This window comes from Orbicella faveolata, unplaced genomic scaffold (genome assembly GCF_042242905.1).
Source record: "Orbicella faveolata isolate gen_17 unplaced genomic scaffold, um_ofav_v1 contig_46, whole genome shotgun sequence".
In the NCBI taxonomy this organism is placed as follows: Eukaryota; Metazoa; Cnidaria; class Anthozoa; order Scleractinia; family Merulinidae; genus Orbicella; species Orbicella faveolata.
In genome coordinates this window covers 26075389-26097251 of record NW_028301576.1, presented here as the reverse complement: position 1 = coordinate 26097251, position 21863 = coordinate 26075389, and the positions used below count along the sequence as shown (strand labels likewise).

The following is a 21863-nucleotide window of genomic DNA, read 5'->3' as shown; positions in this document are numbered from 1 at the left end:
GATACAAATCTCTTTCAACCTGTTCCAGAAATAGGTAATCGCCCACAACAGTTCGTTCAAGTGATTTATCTCCCCCAAATTGTCGGAGGTGAGAGATGTAGAGGCTAAAAGGTCTGTGTACAAATTGGGTCCGAATATCCTACCCACGGATTGGGGGTTGACTTTATAACCCGTGACGTACTCCATCCCCTTGGCAAGGTCGTCGACACAGTTATTCTTTGACTGTTGTTGTTGACCTTTCGTAAATTTGTTTACGACGTAAGGTCTCAGGGCGTGAAAGACGCCTGAGGTAACCTGAGTCCCGTCTGACAATTGTCAGAAAAAGGGGGGGTGAGGGAATAACTATCTTTCCTACTGGCGATGGTTATATATTCCAAATACTTATCCTCCTCATCGGGTAGAAGAGGATTCACGTGAACACATCCCCCCTCGCTTCCCCTATTCTTCTTACTCCCCTCGGGATCGTTTTTCATCCTTTCCCAATCCCCGAGAGTTTGTTCAACGATAGCCTGGAAAGGTATTTGAGGAATGGTGGTACGGGGTTCGTAATGATAAATTCGTTGATTCCTGGAAATACTGAATTCGAAATCTGTAGCCCCTTCTAAAAACCTGAGTTTAGTTTCGGGTCTAAGCTGTCGGGGTCTCCCTTGGCGATCTAAAAGGCCCATAAAAGGAAATAAACGAAAAGTATTGAATCCAATTTTGGGATCGACCCATTCCCCCGAAGAGTCCATGACGAGTTTATCCTTATCTCCCCTTCCCACTGGTTTATTGTATGACATTTTCTGTGTTCTCCAGGGGTTACTATAGTATCTCGAATCGTCCCCGTGACGACGACTACTACTACTACTACTACCCTCCCTGTCGTAGTCCTCGATATCACCTCCCATGAGGATCATTTCTAGAATCGAAATCTTCCCACTATACACGTCAAGCTTATCGGCCTTTAATAAGGCTTCGAGTTTACTATCCTTAAATCTTTTGTCTAAGTCATTACGGTTCCAATCCATTCCCCCTTTCTCCGTAATGGACGACAAGAGGTGAGACAGGGGATTGACTGGTTCTTCCGAGACTAGACTACTAAATGTTATCAAGCCAAAACGTCCAATATTCCAGTCAAGGGTAGGGACATCTCCTTTGCCTCCTTGCAAGCAAAACACTCCAGGAACTATTCTCTTCTTCTGTATCCCCATGTTGTTATTACAAGTCGACACATTCATAATGTCACCTTTGTGAAATTCTTTCGTGACAGAATGTACGACAAATACCGGCCTGTTGGGGTACTGGCAGTAAACCTCCCACATTTTGGAAGCGATAATTTTACCCCTGTCGGTTACCTCGTCGGGATGAACTATAAATTTAACTCCGTCATTAGATTCGTAACTACAATTGCCTATTGCCTTGACACATAACCTTGGGCAACCGGTTCTTCCTTGAGGGTGGTGGTAGATTGACGATGAGAAAAGTCTTGTTTATTCATGGCATAGTGATGGTCATGACTACCACCAGTACCATCATCACCGTTATCACCACTACCGCTGTCCTTGTCTTGATATTTTACGAGGGGTAACCCTTCAATGTCTGAAACGAGATATATTAAAAAAAAATCAATATAAATATAAATATAAACATAAATATAAATGAAACAAAATAATAAAATCGAATAAAATGAGATGAAAAATTAATAATTAAACTGAATAAAGTTAATAACTTACCACATAGAGTGTAGAACTTGTTTTCACCCCCCTCGAACCACGATAGGACACACTCCCCGTTTATCTGAACAGGCGTAACTTCTACACTCTCCCCACTACCCACAACCTCGAAGTCTTTCTTCCAACTCATATTGGAACTGTTGAGGTTGTTGACAGGTACAAACACTCCCAAGGTATCTCCGTGGTACATGTATTGAAACTGGTTATTTTTCCAGGCACTAATCAAAAAATAGATAAATAGACGATGATGATTATTATTATTATTAATCATAAACCAAACTAAATCAAATAACTAAATAATTAACTAATCAAACAAATCAATCAATCAATCTACTAATCGACTTACTCTTTCAATCTTCTATTCAAGTGGACCTGGATGAGTACTTTTCTCATTCTCTTTTTGGGTTCAGCTTTGGATTTTGTAACTCTACCACCACTCGCGCTGCCATTACCGCCATTACTACGAGGTACTTGGGCCAAGGACTGTTTCCCTTTCTTAATAACTTCTTGTCCCTTTCTGCTCACTAAGTTCAGTGTAAATTTCCTGACCATGATTACGATGTTAAGATTATTTTAACTTCTTGTAGTCTTCTCTTAAAGTCTTGTCTTCTAGATGTACACGGTACAAACTCCCATTCGATTTGAGACCAAACTCGAAACACGTACTCTCTATATAATCGTGAGAGACCTGTGCGCGCGGGTTAAGCTACTTTAAAAATGACATCATTAAAACCCCTAATTTTAGAAAACCCGTCATCGGACTATTTTAAACGACCAATCACTGTCGAGACCCCTCGTCATGTGACCATCGATGAACCAATCACCGACCTTAACGTCATATCGAGACAGAACTAAATATAACCGACCAATCATCGTCGAGATCATCATCGTGTTAATTTAAACCAACCAATCATCATAAAACTCGTCATCGGACTATTTCAAACCACCAATCACTGTCGACATCCTCCCCACGTGATCACCTAACTGACTTTGACCCACCTTGATCGACCTTGACGTCATATTGGACCATCGAGGTAAATATAACCAACCAATCACCGACCTTGACGTCATATCGGACCATCACACCATCACACCATCCCGCTAAATATAACCAACCAATCAAATCCACGAACCATTATGTCACTTTCACTTTCACGTGAACTTTTCCCCTGGGCCAATCACCTTTCGCTTTCACTTCCAACTTCCTCTTCCCTTTCCCCTTATAAGGACATCGACATGACGTATCGTGATGTTTATAGCTACTCACGGGGTCGGTGACATCAAGACCGTGAGGGGACTGGGACCTAGTTTGGAGTGTATAAGAGCAGCAACCACAACCTCAATCAACCATTCCATCAATCGACGAGACGGATCGAAGACAGCCGAGAAGGACAAGAGCCAGAGCCAAGAGCCAGAGCCAGAACTCTGAACAGAAACCAGAAGCCAGAACTCTGAACAGAAACTCAACTTCCTAGACTTGATCAAAAGGGGAAACATGGCCGCGCCGAGTGAGTGAACCTTAACTAAATTTATACTTGTGTGCTTTTGTACTTGTGTACTTTTATAATTTTGTACTTATACTTTTCTACTTTTACTTTTGTTATAGGAAAAATCGAGACTACTGAGGTGTTTGAAGAATTGGTGAAAAAACAAAGAGAAGACTTGTTAAAGATGATTGAAATAGAATCATCCCTATTGGAATACGAAGAACTTAAAGACTTTTTTACAATAGAAACAATTAACAGATGGTTAAGAAGAGAAGAAAAATTGAAGAAATTCAAAATTATGTTAAACGAATACGAGTAGTACCCCCATACCGACTATCCGATTTCGATAAGAAAACGGTTATTAGGATATTATCGAGGGGGACAGAGAACTATAGAAATTTTAAGAATAATATATTACGAACAGAATATTGCACATCTGAACAGGCTTTCAAATACTTATGTTATAGTATTAGTGACATGTGGAGAAATGAATCTATACATAGGGTTTTTGGAAACCACACTATTAATTTAATGGTAATGTCTATAGCTATACTCTTTTTGGAGAATTACAAACTCATTCCCGACGTTTCGGAAATATCACAATGTAGAAATGAAATACTAAACTGGTTACAAGAAGATATACACAAATCTCTCCTTCGAGGTTATAATAAAACCGTAGAGAACGTATGTACACCGATGTCAGATTAGTTTAAAAACATGTAAATAGTCTAATAGAGAATTGATAAATAAAGAAAGAAATAAATGAATATATGAATGAATGAATTTTTATTTTTAGAAATGATTTGCGTGTATTTTTAAAGATTACACCCATTATCATACAAGTAAAAACACTTCAATTATTACCCCACAAGCTATTATACTTATTTTTCCAAAGTATAAACGTAATTAAAAGTCTCCAAAGTAGTATAACCCCTTTAGTCGTAGTACTCGTGACTCGAATGGGCCGAAAGTTAGGCTCGAATGAAATTGATGGGATAAAAATAGACTTTATATCATCAAGATGCGCACGCATACGAATTGTTAAAGAACATTACATCATTACATCATCTAAATCTAAATTTAGAAACATATTTCATTTTTACACCATAAAAAGAATTAGGTGTAACTGTATCTTAGCAACGATCATAATATTTTGATTCGTGCGTCATTCTTACATCATTTTTCTATTTTAAAGTCACCTTGAACAAACTTCGAAAGACTTCCTATGGTCAAGGTACAAATTCCTGTGACCGTATAAGGAGGTAAACATTACGTGTAATTACAAAAATAGCTACTCACGTGGTCATTGACATCATAACCGCGAGAGACTAGGATCTAGTTTATAATGTATAAAGGAGTAGCGAAGTTCTAGCTAATAACCATTTACTCTCGAGCGAGCTACTGTATACATCTCTAAAAAAGAAGAGAAGAGAACAGAGAATAGAGAACAGAAAACATGTCTAGAACCGCCGAGACCATTGAGACCATTAAGACTACTGAAACCAGAGACAACAACTACAACCGAGACTACTTCTGGTAAGAATAAGTAAATTAGAGTCGATAAATTTTATAATAATAATAATAATAATAATAATAATAGTATTAGTAATATGAGAATTGAGATTTGATTTAATTTTTTTTTTTTAAATTCCAGAAACGCTTAAAAAGAGAAAGAATTCTCATCTGGGGCAGGAAAAAGAAGAAAAAGAGAAGAATGAAAACAAAAGAAGGAAATTAGATCCCTCTGAGAATGACAAGGACAAGAAAGAAGAGGGAGAACTGGATGACGATGACGACGGTGATGACGAAATCATTGATCCACCAACGGCATGGGTAGAGGAGTTATGGGATAGACCCGATATCCTCAAAAAATTCCATGATGGAAGGAAAAATATCGAAGATCATATAAATCATATGATAAACCAAGTAGTCCTTGACTTCAACTTTGTTGTCATTCACACTACATTTCTTTTCTATTCCATGCAGTTCGACCAGAGTGAAAATTTCTTCACAGATGATATGCAAGGCAACCTATATGTACGATTGAGTCAATATAGACTGCAATATTTTGGAGATGGATGAACAATTTGAGTCCAAGAGATTGTGTAGATCTATTTTTTTTGCGAGAAAGATATGCTGTCCAATTTTGTCAAAAAGCTGGATGCATGGTGGCTGGTGATATAGATTTTTTTTGCTCCTAGAAATGAGAGATTTAAACAAAGTGACATCAAAACTTGAATTATGGAGAAGAGAATGCTTGATACTTGTCAACATAAGTATGTTCTGTAATAATTGCAAAAATCTATTAGCCAAGACATGTCTGCAATCCTTTTGAATATCACTGCATTGCTAGTGAGACTAGCACAAACGATTACCAAGATATATAGGAATAAAATACCGTGATTTTTGTTTCCAAGAAAGAAAATTATTGTTATTTTACTTGCATGCACTACAATATGTACTATCCTTGTATTGCACCAAGTTGGGGACTTTTTTCTACAGTTGACTAAAGGTCCACTTTTTTCAGGCTGGAGGTATCATAAGACTTAAAAGGACAGGCATTTCAAACATTAAGTGATCATTTATCCCAGAAATAAGATCTAGCAGGCCACATTAGGTTTGTGAAAGGGGTTTCAGGTTAGAAGCTACATGTATATGAAAGGAAAGCCTTTCCTGTCAAGAACACTGTTAAATAGATAGGTCTTTGACATTGGGCCAGAGCCTCCTTGTATAAAACTTTGTGACTCCCTTCCTCCTTCCCATAGACGTAGTTCTATAGAAAAAAAAGCCTTATAAATTGTAAATAAAAACATTCCCTTCACTTCAGGTTCATGATTGAAACAAAACTGTCTGAAATCATTCTTATAATATTGAAGGAAATACTTTTTTTCTATAGATTTCCTGTTTACCTGCAAGCTACAATCAAGCTGTTTATGTTTGACTTAGCTTAAAGTAAACAAGATTTTGCCAATATCCATGTCTCACTTAAACTGTCTATCACCCTTGCCTAATATCTTTCTTTTTCAAAAGTAGATATACAAAATAAACAAAAAAAGCAGCACAATAAGATTTGGAGTTAATCCTGATTTTTAAAAGCCGATCGAAATCATGGTTCTCGGAGTAAAAAACACGCCATACAGGGGACTGGCACTAGTAAGTTGTGACGTCAACCCGCTATCTTGGCAATAACATGCAACAAAACACAACAAAGAAATATAGCGAGTTACGCGTGTTCTCCAGTTTTTTGGTCTTCTTCTTCTTCCAAAATGTCAGACGGCAACTCTAATTCCGAAAGGAGCTACAATTCTGATGATTCAGAGTACAATTTTATCCCTGGCCACGTCAACATTGGCGATATTGAAGTCCAAGACGATGAAAATTTAGGCGAAGAGCACGTTTCCCAGCCAGACCCAGACAACTACAAACCCTATGAGGACGAGCCGATAGCAACTGAAGGGTTGCTTTCAGAATACAAAAAAAGACAAAAAACGCAAGTTGAGTTCAAGCGAAAGCTCCAGGATTGTTACGATGGGAAACAACTCCTAAATTTCTGGTGAGTCAGACCTAGGGTGTAGTGTTTCCTGTACTGTTTGTTGTTTTTTACATTGATTAGTCAAGGCCTACTAACCACTGGTTCCTCTACAGGTGCAAATGTGGTGCATGTAGTGCGGAGAATCTGCAGAACCTGAATGAATTCCAGTGCTGCATGGCAATAGAAGAGTGCATGGAATGTCTATCTAGTGAAATGGTAATCGACGAAGTGGGCACAAAGCTGAACTGTGTTACGCAGCATCCCAGATTCAGCCAAGTTTGCCTGCAAAAGTGGAGTTTGTGGTTGGCTGCTGATAAATACAAGACAAGAAATAAGACGAAGTATCATCAGACTGGAACGGAAAACAGGTAAATAGAAACTGTTTTATTAATTTGCCTGTTTGTACTCACTGAGACTAACACACTATTCTGATTGTGAAAATATTGAACTTTGTATGCTGTCCAAATTCTTGCACACTGCACTTTTGCATGTTTGTTGGCTTGTGTTCCTTTAAAACCTTTTTAGTCCACTTCTAGTTGTTACAAATTCTCCACTAAGATATACCTCATTATAATTATGTTGATCTCATCAATTTTACTTCCAGATTGAGTACATTTTCCCACAAAAATATTTGGAAAACTTTAATTAGGATTTGTCTCAGAAATTTTATTGCATTAAATTTATGGACAGATATTGGACAGAGTTGTCAGAAAATTTTCCATGCATGTCCATGCATGCATGCACTCTATCCAGAAAAATATCTCTTTCTACTGTACATACATATTTATATCCAAGAAACAAAACTGAGCTGGATACAAGTATTTTTTAATATAAATCATACAAAATACAAAATGAGCTAGAATGTAGAATTCTCTGTTGTGACACTACCCTTTCATCTAAATATTTTTTTTCATAATAGGTTTCTGCGTGGTATTTCCTATCGAGAATTTACTCGCCTTGTCCACGGATACTTAGGTGGGAGGAGGATACCTTTGCCTGCATGCACATACCATGCAATAAGAACAACATTTCCAGAGGAGAAATCTTCATATGCTGGATTTGAAACTGAAGATTTTGAATGATGGACAGCTCATAGACATTAATTGAACATTGTTTCATAGTTAAATAAATTGGAATATTTATATCTCGGAAGTTCTCATTTTGCTTCATCTAGATTCCCTTCTGATTTTTTGCACATGTGGTCACATTTTTGTGTCCTTTTATAGGCTGCTGGCGTGTGGAACAGTAGCGGGGCTTTCCTTTAGTGGCCTGTGGTGGCTGCTGGATTCCATGAGTCTCTACAACTTAAAACAAATGATGTTTGTGTGATAAGCCATGCATTTAACTGGGATTCAGGGGATAATAAAGTGAGCCATTGAAGTCTTAAACGTTTGATTTCTTATTGGCCAATAGGAAAACCAAAATTTTGGAATTATATTCTTAAGGTATTTCATTATAGCATCTTTGTCACTGGCAGACAAGGCATTTAAAATTCAACCCATTTTCCATGGTATTCAGTATAAAGCATTTCTTCATCAGACTAGAAAAGAACAGTGAGAGTGATATGTCAAAGAACATAACACACCGACCCTGACTAGGATTGAATGGTACTTTTTGTACTTTATTGAAATTACCAGGTGTTATTGGGGGCACATCTTTGACTGTCTTTCCTTTCCTTTCTGCCCTCTTAACAATAGCCTCCTTCCATGATTGCCTTTCCAACATTGTATTCATAGGTGGGGGATTCATGTCACTCAATTCCCGCATGGCAACCCCAAGCTGGCCTTTTTCCTGAGATTCAATATATGTTTGGTAGATATCCTCCACATAATCTGCAATAATAATAGGACACACCTCTTATTTAGTGGTCAAGGAAAAAAAAATTCAGAAAATAATTCATACTTTTAGCAGAATTCTGGTGGTTCAGGTCATGTACAACACCTTTATTTTAATCTACATGTAGATATATATTTTACCATAGGTGGGCTCCACTTTCACATCACGCGCAGTGGCCTTGCCATTTTTTAATTTTGGCTACACCACTTTCACTTGCTCTGTGCCATCTCCATTCTTTTTCACTTCTCTCAACAGGTTGAGATTGAAATATAAAGCAGCAATGATGTGCCTTTCAAAAAAGAGCAAACAAAAATGAGAATGTGCTGAGATTTCAGATAAAATGAATGCATTTAAAGCCTGGCATTTCACTATAGAAGAGAGTCAATTTCCTTCATCACTGGCCAATCCTTGTAAGAAGGTGAGCATGCAATGTCTATAATTCTGGTTTTGGTACATAAGTAATCCGTTGCTATTAATCCAGACAATTTATTTGTCACTCCCATTACTCTAATTCAGTTTATTGTCTATTTATGAAAAGGATTGATTGGACAACCAACCTGCAATACATTCCTATAAATGAGAAGGCTATCATTTTTGGTGCAAACTGGTTAAGTGTAGAGTGAAAGCCCTCCAAGCAGCTGGTTTGTGCCTTAGGCGAGGCCTGTTTTGTCCCACTGACCAGGGCAGCATTGTTCAGGGTAGAGTACATTTTCTCATATACTGGGAAATCTATGACAATAAATAAGCAACTCTGTTAATATTTTGCATACACACTTAATCAGTGGAGCCCTCTATCACTTGCTTTGTTATCTCAAAGTGCACTTTCTTATCACTTCCATGGAGAGGGGTGGGGGTGTTTGTGTAAGGGGAGGGTGGGGGGTAAGTGGATATTTCCAGGAACTACATCATGTACATGATCACAATTTATTGAACATATGAAATAAATTTCAGTTAATCAACAACTCTTGTTTCTAGTTTGAGCTATGTGCTTTGCTAATCATCCGTTCATCGACCTTGGATGGCCTCACATGAGAATCCTGAAAACCAGCCAATCAGAGTGAACTTTAGCATCTTGATACGTGCTTGCTAAATTTGGCCAGTGTCTTTTGCTCTCACACGAGATAAACTACAGTGCGACATTTTGTCCAGAATATTTTCTATTCACATATTCCCTCTTCTACTTCGCCCATCATCTGGAAAGTGGTAAACCCAGCCAGAATCTAGCCGGCATAATTGCGGGGCTCATTGATCTTGCATTCTGCACGGTGTTTTGAACGCATTATAAACCAAACAGGTCTTGACAACATGCCACCTACTTGCCGAGCAAGGAACACTTCCACGTTGGCCGACCCCAGTCATTTACCTGCAGACCTCGAACTTGGGAGACAAAATGTTAAAGATTTGCGATCTTTGTGCAGCCGGCTCAACCTTGCAATGACCGGCAGACGTGCTGCCCTGATTAATCGTATCGACGAGGCACGGCAAAACACAGGAAACCTTTCTGGCACTCCGCCCCCTATTCAAGATGGCGGCGAGCACATGGCGAACCAAAATGCTCTTGAACTGCAGTTCCAACAACTCCAGCGTCAAGTCCAAGAGCTACTAGATCGGGAATCGCCACGAGATGGGCTTTTGTCAGCCACACAACTGACCCAAGTACAATCCATCGTACAAGGGTCATTAAACGAGGCGATAGAAAAAGCCACATCAGCCGCAGCACAAGCCACAGTTTGTGCTTTCGGTAGCTTGCCTCCACTAGCTCCCAATCCAGCCACCCCTGCAGGAGAATCCTCTGTGGATGTTACACCAACTTCTTCAGCAGCATCCACAAGCAATAGCCTACCCGAATCACAAGACCTGGAAATTGCTCTAGATCTGCAATAGACACCGCAATGGATTCCGCCCACAAGCTGCCGGCCAAACTGGTCAAGGAGATCCCCACTGATGAATTCATGGAACTATCTAAATTGCTTCCCAAGAACTTTAACCTTTTAAATCCGTCCCAGAATGAGCCGCTTACCTTAACTGTGGAAAATTCAGTCATTAAAGTAAATAAGGCCAAAACTACAATAATAAGTGACATCCCGGAGTGGACGATGGCATTTAGTGCCTACATGGGTGTTCTAATGAGCAAGTTCCCACACCGTGCCTCTGAGTTACTAGAATATATGTCTCTCATTCGCTATTCTGCTAGATACCATAAGGGGTTAGACTGGTGTGTGTATGACATAAAGTTCCGGCAGAAGGCTGCCACTAACAAGTCATTGAAAAGGTCAACCATTGATAGTCAATTATGGCTCAAAACCTTCACGGTTGCACCTTCACTTCTAAAGGAAGACGTTGGGGTTTTCCAGTCAGGACCCTCATCGTCAAGTACCTCTAGGGGGACTGAAAAACATACTTGTCACCACTTCAACAGGGGGGATCCCTGTGCCAGAACCGCTTGCATCTATGCCCACAAATGTAACAGGTCTGGGTGTGAGAAAGATCATCCCAGGATCAAGTGCCCAAACATGACCCGCCTAGATTAGCTCAGCTATCCGCGGGCATGTTACAATTGTAATTTTAATTTCATAACAAATAAAATGTATGTATGCATGTATGTATGTATGTATGTAACTATGGTACAGAAAAACAATCTTCCCCAAGGGTGGGAAAGTCACCTCCTGAGCACCAAAGCACCTGCCACCGAGAAAACCAAAACCAAAACCAAAACCAAAACCAATTCATAAAACATGTAAATGACAATTTTATAATTAGTTAACATAAGTCAATTGTAAATATGTAAATAGCAATTTCTATTTTAATTTTTCGTTGTCAAATATTTTGTTGCTCGGAAATATTAGCTGGTCAAGCTACTCTGAAATTCGAGCTTAAATAAAGTTTATGTATGTATGTATGGTGTAGTTACTCCTGTCAATGTAGAAAGGTTACATCAGGCCTTATCCAATCATCCTGAAAGGGAATTTGTCAACAAACTGTGTTCAGACGTGAGGGAGGGGGTTAGGATAGGTTATTCTGGTCATAGATCCCCACGCTTTTCAAATAACTTACCTACTGCTTATTTAAATCCTGAGGTGGTTACAGCAAAATTAAATGATGAGGTTTTAAAAGGGTGTACCATGGGCCCTTTTTCCACACCCTTTTTTAAAAATTTTCAAGTTTTGCCTATTGGTCTTGTTCCCAAAAAACATTCCGACAAATTCCAAACCATATTTCATTTATCCTACCCTAAGTCTGAGACCTCTAGCATCAATTATTTTATTGAAAAGGATGATTTCTCCCTCCAATATATTATTATTGACAACGCCATCGCAGCAGTTCAAAACTTTGGCCACGGCTGCTACATGGCAAAAACAGACAGAATCTGCTTTTTGCCTCATTCCGCTCCATCCGGATGACTGGGAACTTCTGGGGATGTTCTGGAATGGGCAGTATTATTTCGACAAGGTACTGCCATTTGGGCTTCGCTCTGCCCCATACATTTTTAACCAATTGTCTGATGCCATCAAGTGGATTTTACTCGACAAATGTTCCATTTCCTTTGTCGGCCACATCTTGGATGATTTCCTCATAGTGGAACCACCCTGTCCTACCCCTCCGCTGGATTCACTTTGCCGGGCAAGTCTGTCAAGTATGATCTCGACCTTCAAAACTCTGAACATTCCTATCTCTGCATCCAAAACCGAGGGGCCTTCTCAAATTATTCAGTTCATGGGTATCATACTAGATCCTGGGAAAATGGAGGCAAGGCTACCCGACGATAAGGTAGAGAGGATCAAGTCTGCTCTCTCCAATTTCCAATCCCGGCGGTCAACAACCCTGCAAGAACTTCAATCACCAGATAGGTACCCTTAATTTTGCTTGCAAGGTAATAGCTCTTGGGTGCCCCTTCCTACAACGGATAATTCACCTTACCAGAGGTGTTAAGAAACCCCATTATCATATAAAGCTAACCACAGGTTTCTACAAGGACATTGAAATGTGAAAGATGTTCATGGACCAGTGGAACGGTATAGGACTATTCCTATCCCCTCTGTGGGAAAACTCCGACACCCTCTCCTTGTTCACAGATGCGTCTGGCTCCCTGGGTTATAGGGTTTTTTCCAAAAAAGATGCTTTCAGGGACAGTGGCTACCATCTCAACAACTAGGCCAGCCAGGGATCAGCATTCTCTGGCAAGAACTATATGTAATTAACTTTGCGTGCCACTTGTGGAGGGCCCTTTGGACATCCAAGCGTATTCAGTTCTATTGTGATAATCAGGGTGTAGTTGAGGTCATCAATTCCCGTCGATCCAAAGTTCCCCAGGTAATGGACTTGGTAAGAGACCTAACACTCTGCACCCTGCGGTATAACTTTTATTTTCAAGCAGTGCATGTCCCTGGGATCAATAACAACATTGCAGACTCTCTTTCTCGTTTCCAGATGGAATGCTTCCACCAGCTAGCACCCCACACCAAGACGAAATCCCAAGACGAAATTCAGGGAGCCGAGAAGCAAGAAGAATCTATAGAGTGCCCAGGAACTACCTTCTCAAGGGCAGGAGAGCTCGATAAAGTAAGTTAAGAGAATTTAATAACAACACTGAGATGTCTTGGTCATAAACTAGTGTGCGAGGCCAGTGCTGCCTTTTGTTAAAGGTGTGTCACATCAGTGCCCCCACTGACAACTGAGGTTCTTTCACAAGGGAGGGCTCTTAGATCCAGTAAGAAGTCAACACAGTTTAGTGAAGCTCAACGGTGGTATTTAGAAAGCAAATTTAAAGTTGGACAAGAAACAGGACTGAAACTTGATCCAGTGGATGTGGTGCGTGACATGCGTTATGCGCAGAACCAGCAGGGGGCAAAATTGTTCACAGTGGATGAATTCTTGACCGCACAGCAAATTCAGTCGTATTTTTCAAGAAGAGCCTCCAAACTGCGGCACTCACATTCGGACGACCCAGAATCTGAACAAGACGAAGACGTTATGGCAGCTGAAGAGGAACTCTTGCACGAAAATGTGCACATGGTGGTCTTAGATGAGGTGGCACTGAGACACCCAATTGTTTTTGACGTTTTCAATCTGTGTGACATGCATGGTTCAGGTAAACTGCGGCAGCTGAGTGTAGCCATGCTCTGTTCGATTTGTGAACATTTTGATATTGACGTAGGAAACATCAAAGGATGACGGAAAGCTCCCTACTTGTCCTTACTTGGAGTTTCTCGAGTCATGCGATTGTCACCATAGTCCCTGCTTATGACTGGCCACCATTATTATTGTGACTTATTGACCTGGGAGTACCATTTATTTCTAAATTTGAGGAGTGGTTCTAAAGATATTATCCTAATACAGTTTTAGCCTCCCCTAAGAACTCGTCAGAAGCCTCGTTTTTACGTTTTCGTTTGTCTGAGCTGGTAACTGTATCAAGCTTACACCATTTTGCTTTAAGACAGTTGACCTGATTGTTAACAGTGCAAGATCATTTACCACTGCGAAAAAATCTCTTGAATTTTGCGGCAGCCGTTTGTGACTCGCTGTCTTAATATAGTGATGTTTACAGTCGTTCAAGAGAATCCTGGCAACAATAAGGACTTAGAAGATTTACATGTGCTACATGAAGGTCAGGTGGTATTTTTGGAAAGTAATCCTCCAGTCCAATCCTCCTTACCAGCATCCAGATGTCTCGCGATCATGTTCTTAGGCAATTTTGGCCTGTGATAAGGTTCAGTAGTTATGATTAAATCTCCGGTACGTTAAACTTTCTTTCTGTTTCTTTGCTTTGGTTTTGATTCACAAGAGATATTAACATTTCAGAAAAGCACCAAACGGATTTCGAGTCGCATGTAAGCCTGACCAGGGGGGGAGGGGGGAGGGGGCCATGCAAAAATGACCTTGAATATCTTTGCCACATTATCCAATTTTAACAAATTGAACATGTGAGGGATTTGAAACCCTAAGACCGCACGTGACGCACATACCACCAACGATTTGAGAACAACTGCAGGTGGTCATTTTTTAGTTATTGTCATGTGATACCACACTCTAGGATCACACGACCACCGCATAAAAATAGCAGATCTAGGTTCTTCATTTCAGCGTAATGAGAGTTTGTATACTTATTTCACAAGATTCTATCAATTAGTCTCAAAGCATTATGATGTCAAACGATATAATAAATATATTTTGATGAATACAATTTGCGAAAAGCGATTTGTCAATTTTCGTCACGCCATCTCACCACTGTCACACCCAGTGTAACGCTGCTGAGTAAATCAAGCCATGTATGTGGACGGTAAGTCAAAACCTATATGTTGTTTTAAAATCTGAGAAGAAAACCTTCTACTTGGCAATACCATTGTTTTAATGAGAACACAAAACACCTTGCAGCACACAAAATAGACCTTAGATGGAATAAATTTAATATTCACAAATTTCCACTTCACTCAACAATAGTTACGTACTCATAAACAAGTTAGCACTCCTTTTCAGCGTAAAAAATATTACTTTCGATAAAATTGCCCAAAGAAGATAAAGAATAACTACAAATCATTTAAATGGGAGAAAGGGTTGCATTCAGGCTAAAATTCCAACTGTTGTTTAGGTTATCTCTTGTATTCATGAAGACAACTGTAAGTTCAAAGGTCATAAACTTCAAGCGAGTACCGTAAATATTTTCCGTCGTCTAAATTCGCAGTTTCAGTTGCCCGAAAATTTTAATTCACAGAACTATAGAGTAAGCCTTACTCTTTCTATAGAATACCATCTTTACAGCGGAATCCATGTACCACGTAGGGAGTTTTGCTGTTGAAATTTGCCAAAATCGAGCTTTCTGATAATGCTGTTTAGGAGGGTAAATTTGAAAATTTTTAAAAAATTCAGGTTTGAATCTTTTCCAATTCTAATAACAATACTTTGTAAAGGAAGGGTCATTGAATTGTGTAATATCAAAATAGTTTTGATATTTGTTTTAGTTTTCTTACACAAGTCACAAATACCAAGCACATTTTTCAGTGGTTTGAGGGCTTCTCCAAGGGTGGAAATTAAAAAATCGCTTTACTTGAAAAATATAAATCCAAATGAACAAAAAGTTGTATTTTCTGAAATAGTTTCCAGAGGGCTTTCTTGTGAAAAAGTTTGAGGGAATTCGCTTTTTGCATTTTGCACACCTATCCATAGTATTTACAGGAAGTCACTCTTAAGTATGTTACTTATCTGAAACGAAATATAGAAACTAAATACCTCGCTTAGGTTTGTTTATGCCGATTGGAACAGTCTGCCCATCCAGTAATACATACTTGAGATCATAATTCACAATTTACACTTTTTTATATTGTTACTGTTCTTTGCAAGTTCTGTTAAGGTTCGTCAAAATAAACACGGGAATGGGGATGAAGTGCTCCTCTCATCACACTCTTGCCCCCATAGACTCGATTTTCGGAGGCCAACTCCCTCCAATTTTACCACCTGGAGTTAGGTTAGTGGAGGCCCACTCCCTCCTCTCTACCCAGGAATGTTTACAGTGGCCCTGGGTGAAGGCCTACTCCCTTTTCTCCATCCACTGTCTACATCTCCTTGGGCTGTAGGTTTTGTTTTCTTGACACTCCAGGGGTTCATGGGGCTAAAATATTAACTGAGCACTCTGTCACCCACTTCCCCATTTTCAGTCACACAAAGTTGTTGTTGTCCTTATTTACCACCTGACCTAATTCCTTCAATTTGACCATCATCTTGTCTTGGTAGGACTTCCAGTACAAATGAATGGTTGGAAACAGTTTCTCCTGAGGGGGAAAACCTATATAAAACTTGTTGCCTAATTTAATCACATAAATCCTGATTAGCTTTCAGTAATTTAATAATCAATAGCAAAGAATCTCCCAGACGATCCTTTGGGTATTTCATTTCTGAAAGGCCTGCTATTTGAAATATTAAACAACTAGTACAAGATGATTTGCATTTGATTATTATAGTTGAAATTGAAGCATAAATATATGATCTTTCTGGAGGTGCAGTGGCCTCGTGGTTAGTGCACTTGACTGTGGAGCGGGTGGTCTGGGTTTGAGCCTTGGCAGGGGACATTGTGTTGTGTTCTTGGGCGAGACACTACTCTCACAGTACCTCTCTCTAGCCAGGTCTATAAATGGGTATCAGCAAATTTAATGCTGGGGGGCAAACCTACGAAGGACTAGCATTCCATCCAGGGGGAGTAGAAATACTCCAAATAACTTCATGCTTTTTTTTTTTTTTTTTTTTTACTTACAACACTAACTCTATTTACATTATATTGCTCTAATTATTTACACTATTTAAATTACATTAACTAAACGACTTACATTACTAACAAATACAGTTACACGACTTACACAATTAAGAAATACAGTGACGACAAGGGGCAAAGAAAAAAAAAACTGAGAAGAAAAATAGCTAGTTATCATTACAGCTTGAGGTTGTAGTACAGAAACATAAAAAAACAGACCAAAGGCATGTGGTACATTAAAAGTAAAATGAGTTATGCATCTGACAGGAGATTAGAAATAGATTAATGGGTAGGAGATAGATAACCCTACAGAAAATATAATCTAAAATATTAATTAAATCCTCATGTATCCTGTAAGAGGTTTCCATTTCTTCGTGTCTCCACTTTTTGTTTCTATCTCATATTGTAATTTTAGTGTGCATATGAAAAGCGTAAGATTTGGATGATCATTTTTTGTTTTAGCGAGCCATATGTGATATCGTGCTAAGAGAAAGCAGTAATTTATAAGAAGCGCAAATTGAGAGATATCTGGCCCCAGACCCAAAGCAGTAATATTTGTCAAAGCATAATCTCTAGGAAGTAAATTTAAGTTTTTCAGCCATTCAGTAAGTTTATTCCAAAAGTGAGATGTTTGACGGCATGACCAAAAAAGATGAATTATTGACTCAGAAGAGGTGTGACAAAAACTGCACTTTTCATCGCCCTGTAGACCTATTCTAAATAAAAAGTTATTGGTTGGTACACGTCTATGTAAGAATTTAAACTGAAACTCTATCAGCTTAGTGCTCTTTGTGCATTTTTTAGCTAAAAGATAGGCAGCATTCCAATTTATGTTGTCATTTATTGGTAGGCCACCATCCTCTAGCCACTTCTTTTGACTTGACTCTGGGGTTAAACTCTTGTTACTAATCAGTTTTTTATATATTATTGTAGTTGCTTTTTTGACCTGCAAAATTCTTGTTGTAAGTGGCTCATATTCGTGGTCGGTGTTCTGTAAATCTTGAAAATTAGAATCAGTCCGAAGAGACTTTACAGCCGATATTAATCCGTAGAAGCTGAGAGGGCGAGGGTCTATTTCATACTTACAGCGGAAATCATTTAACGAGAGAAAGTTGTTGTCCGGTCCTAAAAGATGTTTCACCCAAGTTATTCCCTTGGTGAACCAATTTAAAAAAAAAACTGTTTTATTGGCTATCTTTATTAGGGAGTTATGCCAAAGTTGTTGATCCAGAAAGTGATCTTTCGATGTTATTTCAGGTTCAAAGTTAACTTCCGCCCAGATTCCTAATAGTTCTTTTAAAAAGGCATCCGAAGTTGTTATTGTCGATAAGGTGTCTCTAACGTTGAGGTTGTAGGAAAAAAAGTTTTGACAGCCATATTTTTTTAGGGTTATATCAAAAAAGATTTTCCATTTTCCCTTATTGTTATCTAAATATTTTTTAATCCATGTGGTTTTGAGGGATTTATTGAAGGAGCTAATATCAATCATTTTTAGGCCACCACCACCGAAATCATTGATCATTACCTTCCGTTTTATCTTGTCGCCTTTACCATTCCATAGAAAAGTGTAGAGTAAATCATTTATTTCTTTTAAAACCCTGTAGTTTGAGCGAAGAGGCGAGAGTAGATAAACCAATTGGGAGACCACTAGTGATTTGATAACAGTGATTTTCCCTAACAATGTGAGTCGGCGGTATTTCCAGCATCTCAGGATTTCTTTCACTTTTTCAAGTTTCTCATTGTAGTTTAAAGAGGCAGATAGTTCGGGATCTGTTGAAATCCATAGACCTAGGGATTTTACTTTGTCTTTTGGCCATTTAAGCTCTTTTCCTGATAACAGAATTTTATCACTTCCAATACTTGCGCCAATCCATAGAGCTTCCATTTTCTTATCATTGAGTCTGAGGCCAGGGACTTTGCTGAAATCGTCAAGCATTGCAAGGGATGAAAGGAGAGATTCACGTGACCCGTCTAATATAAGTGTTGTGTCATCGGCATACTGACTTAACTTAATTTCCACATTATTTACAGAGATTCCCTTTATATTAGTATTTTTCCTAATTGCCGTGGCCAGCACCTCTGCCGATAGGATAAATAAATAAGGTGAGAGCGGGCAGCCTTGCCTAACACCTCTTTGAATTTCAAAAAAATTACTTGCCCATCCATTATTCAGAATACAGCTTTCAGTATGACTATACAGGGTTTTCACCCAGTTAATTAGCGAAGCACCAAAACCGTAGGATCTTAATGTTCCATGTATGAAGGACCATTCGAGAGAATCAAATGCCTTTTCAAAGTCAATAAAAAGTAACAGGCCTGGGATATTCTTTTCTGTGGCATATTGGATAATAGAGTCAATGAGTCTGGGCTGATGAACCACTTGGCTCGTATACAGAATTTACCTAATTACCTATATGATCTTTCAAATATTCACCTGTATTCCTCCACACCCGCCACACCAACAACCATAGCTTTATTTCCATTGCCATAGTGATTACAGTGTTGCAGAAGCTTATTTTCTTAAACAATAATGAAGTGGAAAATAACAAATACAATTAAACTGAACAGTTTTGATGTGATAATATTAAGCTATCACATAATTCAAAACATGAAGATATAAATTTAATCAATAGTAAATTAACTAAATAATTAGAAAAATTCATCAATATTTTGATAGTTTCTGTAATGTTGGTTAGTTGAACATTAGGCAGTTGTAAGAAATTTAATTAAAGAAGGTTTCCCTTAATGTCAAGTATTTTGGGCCGTGCAAGAGAAAGTGAATTTTGTCTGGAAGATTAGTTGCCATGCATACCTGGCATATTCTTTTTTCGTGAGGGATTTGTTCATATCTGCCTATTTTGATCATCAGTTTGTGATTACCAGTTCTCAACTTTACTAGAGCTTTCCTTTCAGTTTGTTTGCTTGTATGATCAAGATAGTGGGGAGGCTTAAAAATTTTGTAAAATTCTACCTTCTCAGAGTGTTGTACAGCATTCTCCCAGAAGGAAATATACTCTTGTTTCATACGACTGAAGTAGTGATTGATCTTGTTTTCACCTAAAGTGTCCAGATTAAAATTATTTAGATTATAAAAGTCAACTATATTCATGAGATTAGAGTAAAAACTTCTTCCAACTGAGTGGAGATCTACAGACATCAGGACATCAGGATATAGAATATAGTTGAGAATGTGTTTATTCATGTTAATAATCGGCTCTCTTATATGACTCCACTGGTTTTGTGGGTTAAATGCGGTGTCATTACTGCTGTCACGTACAGTATCTCCACCCATTTGACCGATTGGAAAATGGTTAGGTGTCAGAACAGGCTTATGGGCTTATGGGTCATCACTGACAGTGGTGAGTAGTCTTCAATTCAATAGGCCTTCCACCCCAATGAAGCAGGTTTCAAGCACATCTGTCACATCTACATTGTTTAAAATAGCTGAGATAGCTTGTTTTGCAGCCGTTATTATGGTCTCAAAGACTCCTCCTTAGTCCTCTTGTCACTCAACATCATCCTGGGCCAACCTGATCTTGCTGCCATTCTTGTGAATAGATTTAAGAAACCTGTGGTGTCTTGGGCTATGGCCATTTCTGAATTTCAGTTGTATATGTACAAATTTGAAAGACAGACCAACCTTAGAGAAAAATAGCACTTTTTGTTCAAGTGTACAAGCATCACGCTCCATGTTTCAGTCCATGAAATCAGGAAAAGGTCTTCCCCTCAGCGGCTCAGAATGCCGTGATAGTAAAAAGCTTGTAACAATGGAATTCTCATCTTCTAAAGAGCCAGTCCTGAAAGTTTAGGTGACTTGGCATATTTCAATCCTGAGAATGAAGCAAATGTTTGATTCCCAAACACTATGAAACATACCGCATCTTCCTGTAAATAAAGGATGCAATGCCAAATGCAAGCCATCTGCATTACCACCAGCATTGAACCAAACATCTCAATTTCCTGCAGTATCATTCTCATCTGATAACAAAGCTAACAGCTCATTTTCAGGAGAAAATATGACAAATTGAGGGAGCAAGAAGCGTTTTTCTAAATCCCAAACGTTTTGACACATTTCATTTAGGGTTTCGGGTTACATCGAGGAAAGAAAGCAAAAACTGCTGCGTATCACTTCGAAAAGTTTTGACCACTTTGACCGCCATTTCACTCGGCTACGTACAATCGAAGGAAAAACAACAGCTTTGTAACCACCCTAGAAGCTTCTAGAAGCTTTTTGTTATGTAACAAGCCTGGTACACGTGAGCTAAATTCAGTAAAACACGTGAGATTGAGAAAGGTCAACGCAAGTGCACAAGTTTCACATCTTTAACTGGCAGCCATTGCAATGGAGTGTGAAAATAATGCAGACTCGATGAGAAAATGGAGAGAGGAGAAAGAAGAAAAGAAAAAGGCCTCAAAAAAAATATATTACGAGAAAAATAAGGTAAAAATTTCCCAGGAGCATGTTGAGAAAAAATCAAAAATGTCCGAAGAGAAGAGAACACGTGCTTCACTGAATACCGGTTGCCGCGGCGTGGCAGCTACCGCTACTGCCAAAATGTTAAGTACGGAAAGGGTAAGTTTTGCCAGAAAAAAGCAGCAGCAAAAGAGGAAGAAGAACGAAGAAAAGGGCTTAGCAAGGAAAGATCTAGGAGATATCATGACAAGAAACGAGCTGGCGTACTTACAGGACAATCCATGATGCCGACAGTTTCACCTGGAAGTTCTTCCAGTCCTTCCACATTCCAAAGCAGTATGGCAAAAAAGAGAGCTGTGGACAAAACCAGAAACATTTTACCCAAAACGCCAGAGAAAAAGGTTGAAATTATAAAGAATCTGGTATGTAGCCCTCAAACAAGAAAAGCACTGCACGAGAAAGGATTGGTAAAATCTCTCAAAGAGGAAAGAGGTTGAAGCGTTGAGAGCGATGGCAACTGATTTAAGCGATGCAATAAAAGTCCTGAAACACAACAAGAAAAGAGAGAGTCTGGCTGCTTTGGGCACAATGAAATCGCTAGCCTTTGGAGAAACTGTGAAGAAGAAAAGACTTACCTCTT

General features: G+C 38.9%; 2 protein-coding genes, 1 long non-coding RNA gene and 1 pseudogene across 3 annotated transcripts; 2 read left to right on the top strand and 2 right to left on the bottom strand.

Annotated features, from left to right (window-relative positions):
• Nucleotides 1-258: 258 nt before the first annotated feature.
• LOC110047328 (uncharacterized) lies at nucleotides 259-1580 on the bottom strand. Its single transcript, XM_089278276.1, has one exon. The coding sequence runs from the start codon at nucleotides 1302-1304 to the stop codon at nucleotides 267-269; it is 1038 nt and encodes a 345-aa protein (XP_089134402.1). The 5' UTR covers nucleotides 1305-1580; the 3' UTR covers nucleotides 259-266.
• Nucleotides 1581-6345: 4765 nt separating this feature from the next.
• Nucleotides 6346-7878, top strand: LOC149099219 (uncharacterized). The gene is made up of 3 exons (XM_089278287.1): nucleotides 6346-6755; nucleotides 6848-7102; nucleotides 7654-7878. Exons 1-3 carry the CDS (start codon nucleotides 6469-6471, stop codon nucleotides 7814-7816), a joined length of 705 nt encoding a protein of 234 aa, XP_089134413.1. The 5' UTR covers nucleotides 6346-6468; the 3' UTR covers nucleotides 7817-7878.
• LOC149099218 (uncharacterized) lies at nucleotides 7100-12237 on the bottom strand. The gene is made up of 2 exons (XR_016203848.1): nucleotides 9128-12237; nucleotides 7100-8859 (listed from the first exon to the last, which is right to left on the bottom strand). It is a non-coding gene; the product is annotated as an uncharacterized LOC149099218 (long non-coding RNA).
• LOC149099217 (uncharacterized) lies at nucleotides 12237-13186 on the top strand (annotated as a pseudogene).
• The last annotated feature ends 8677 nt before the right edge of the window (nucleotides 13187-21863 follow it).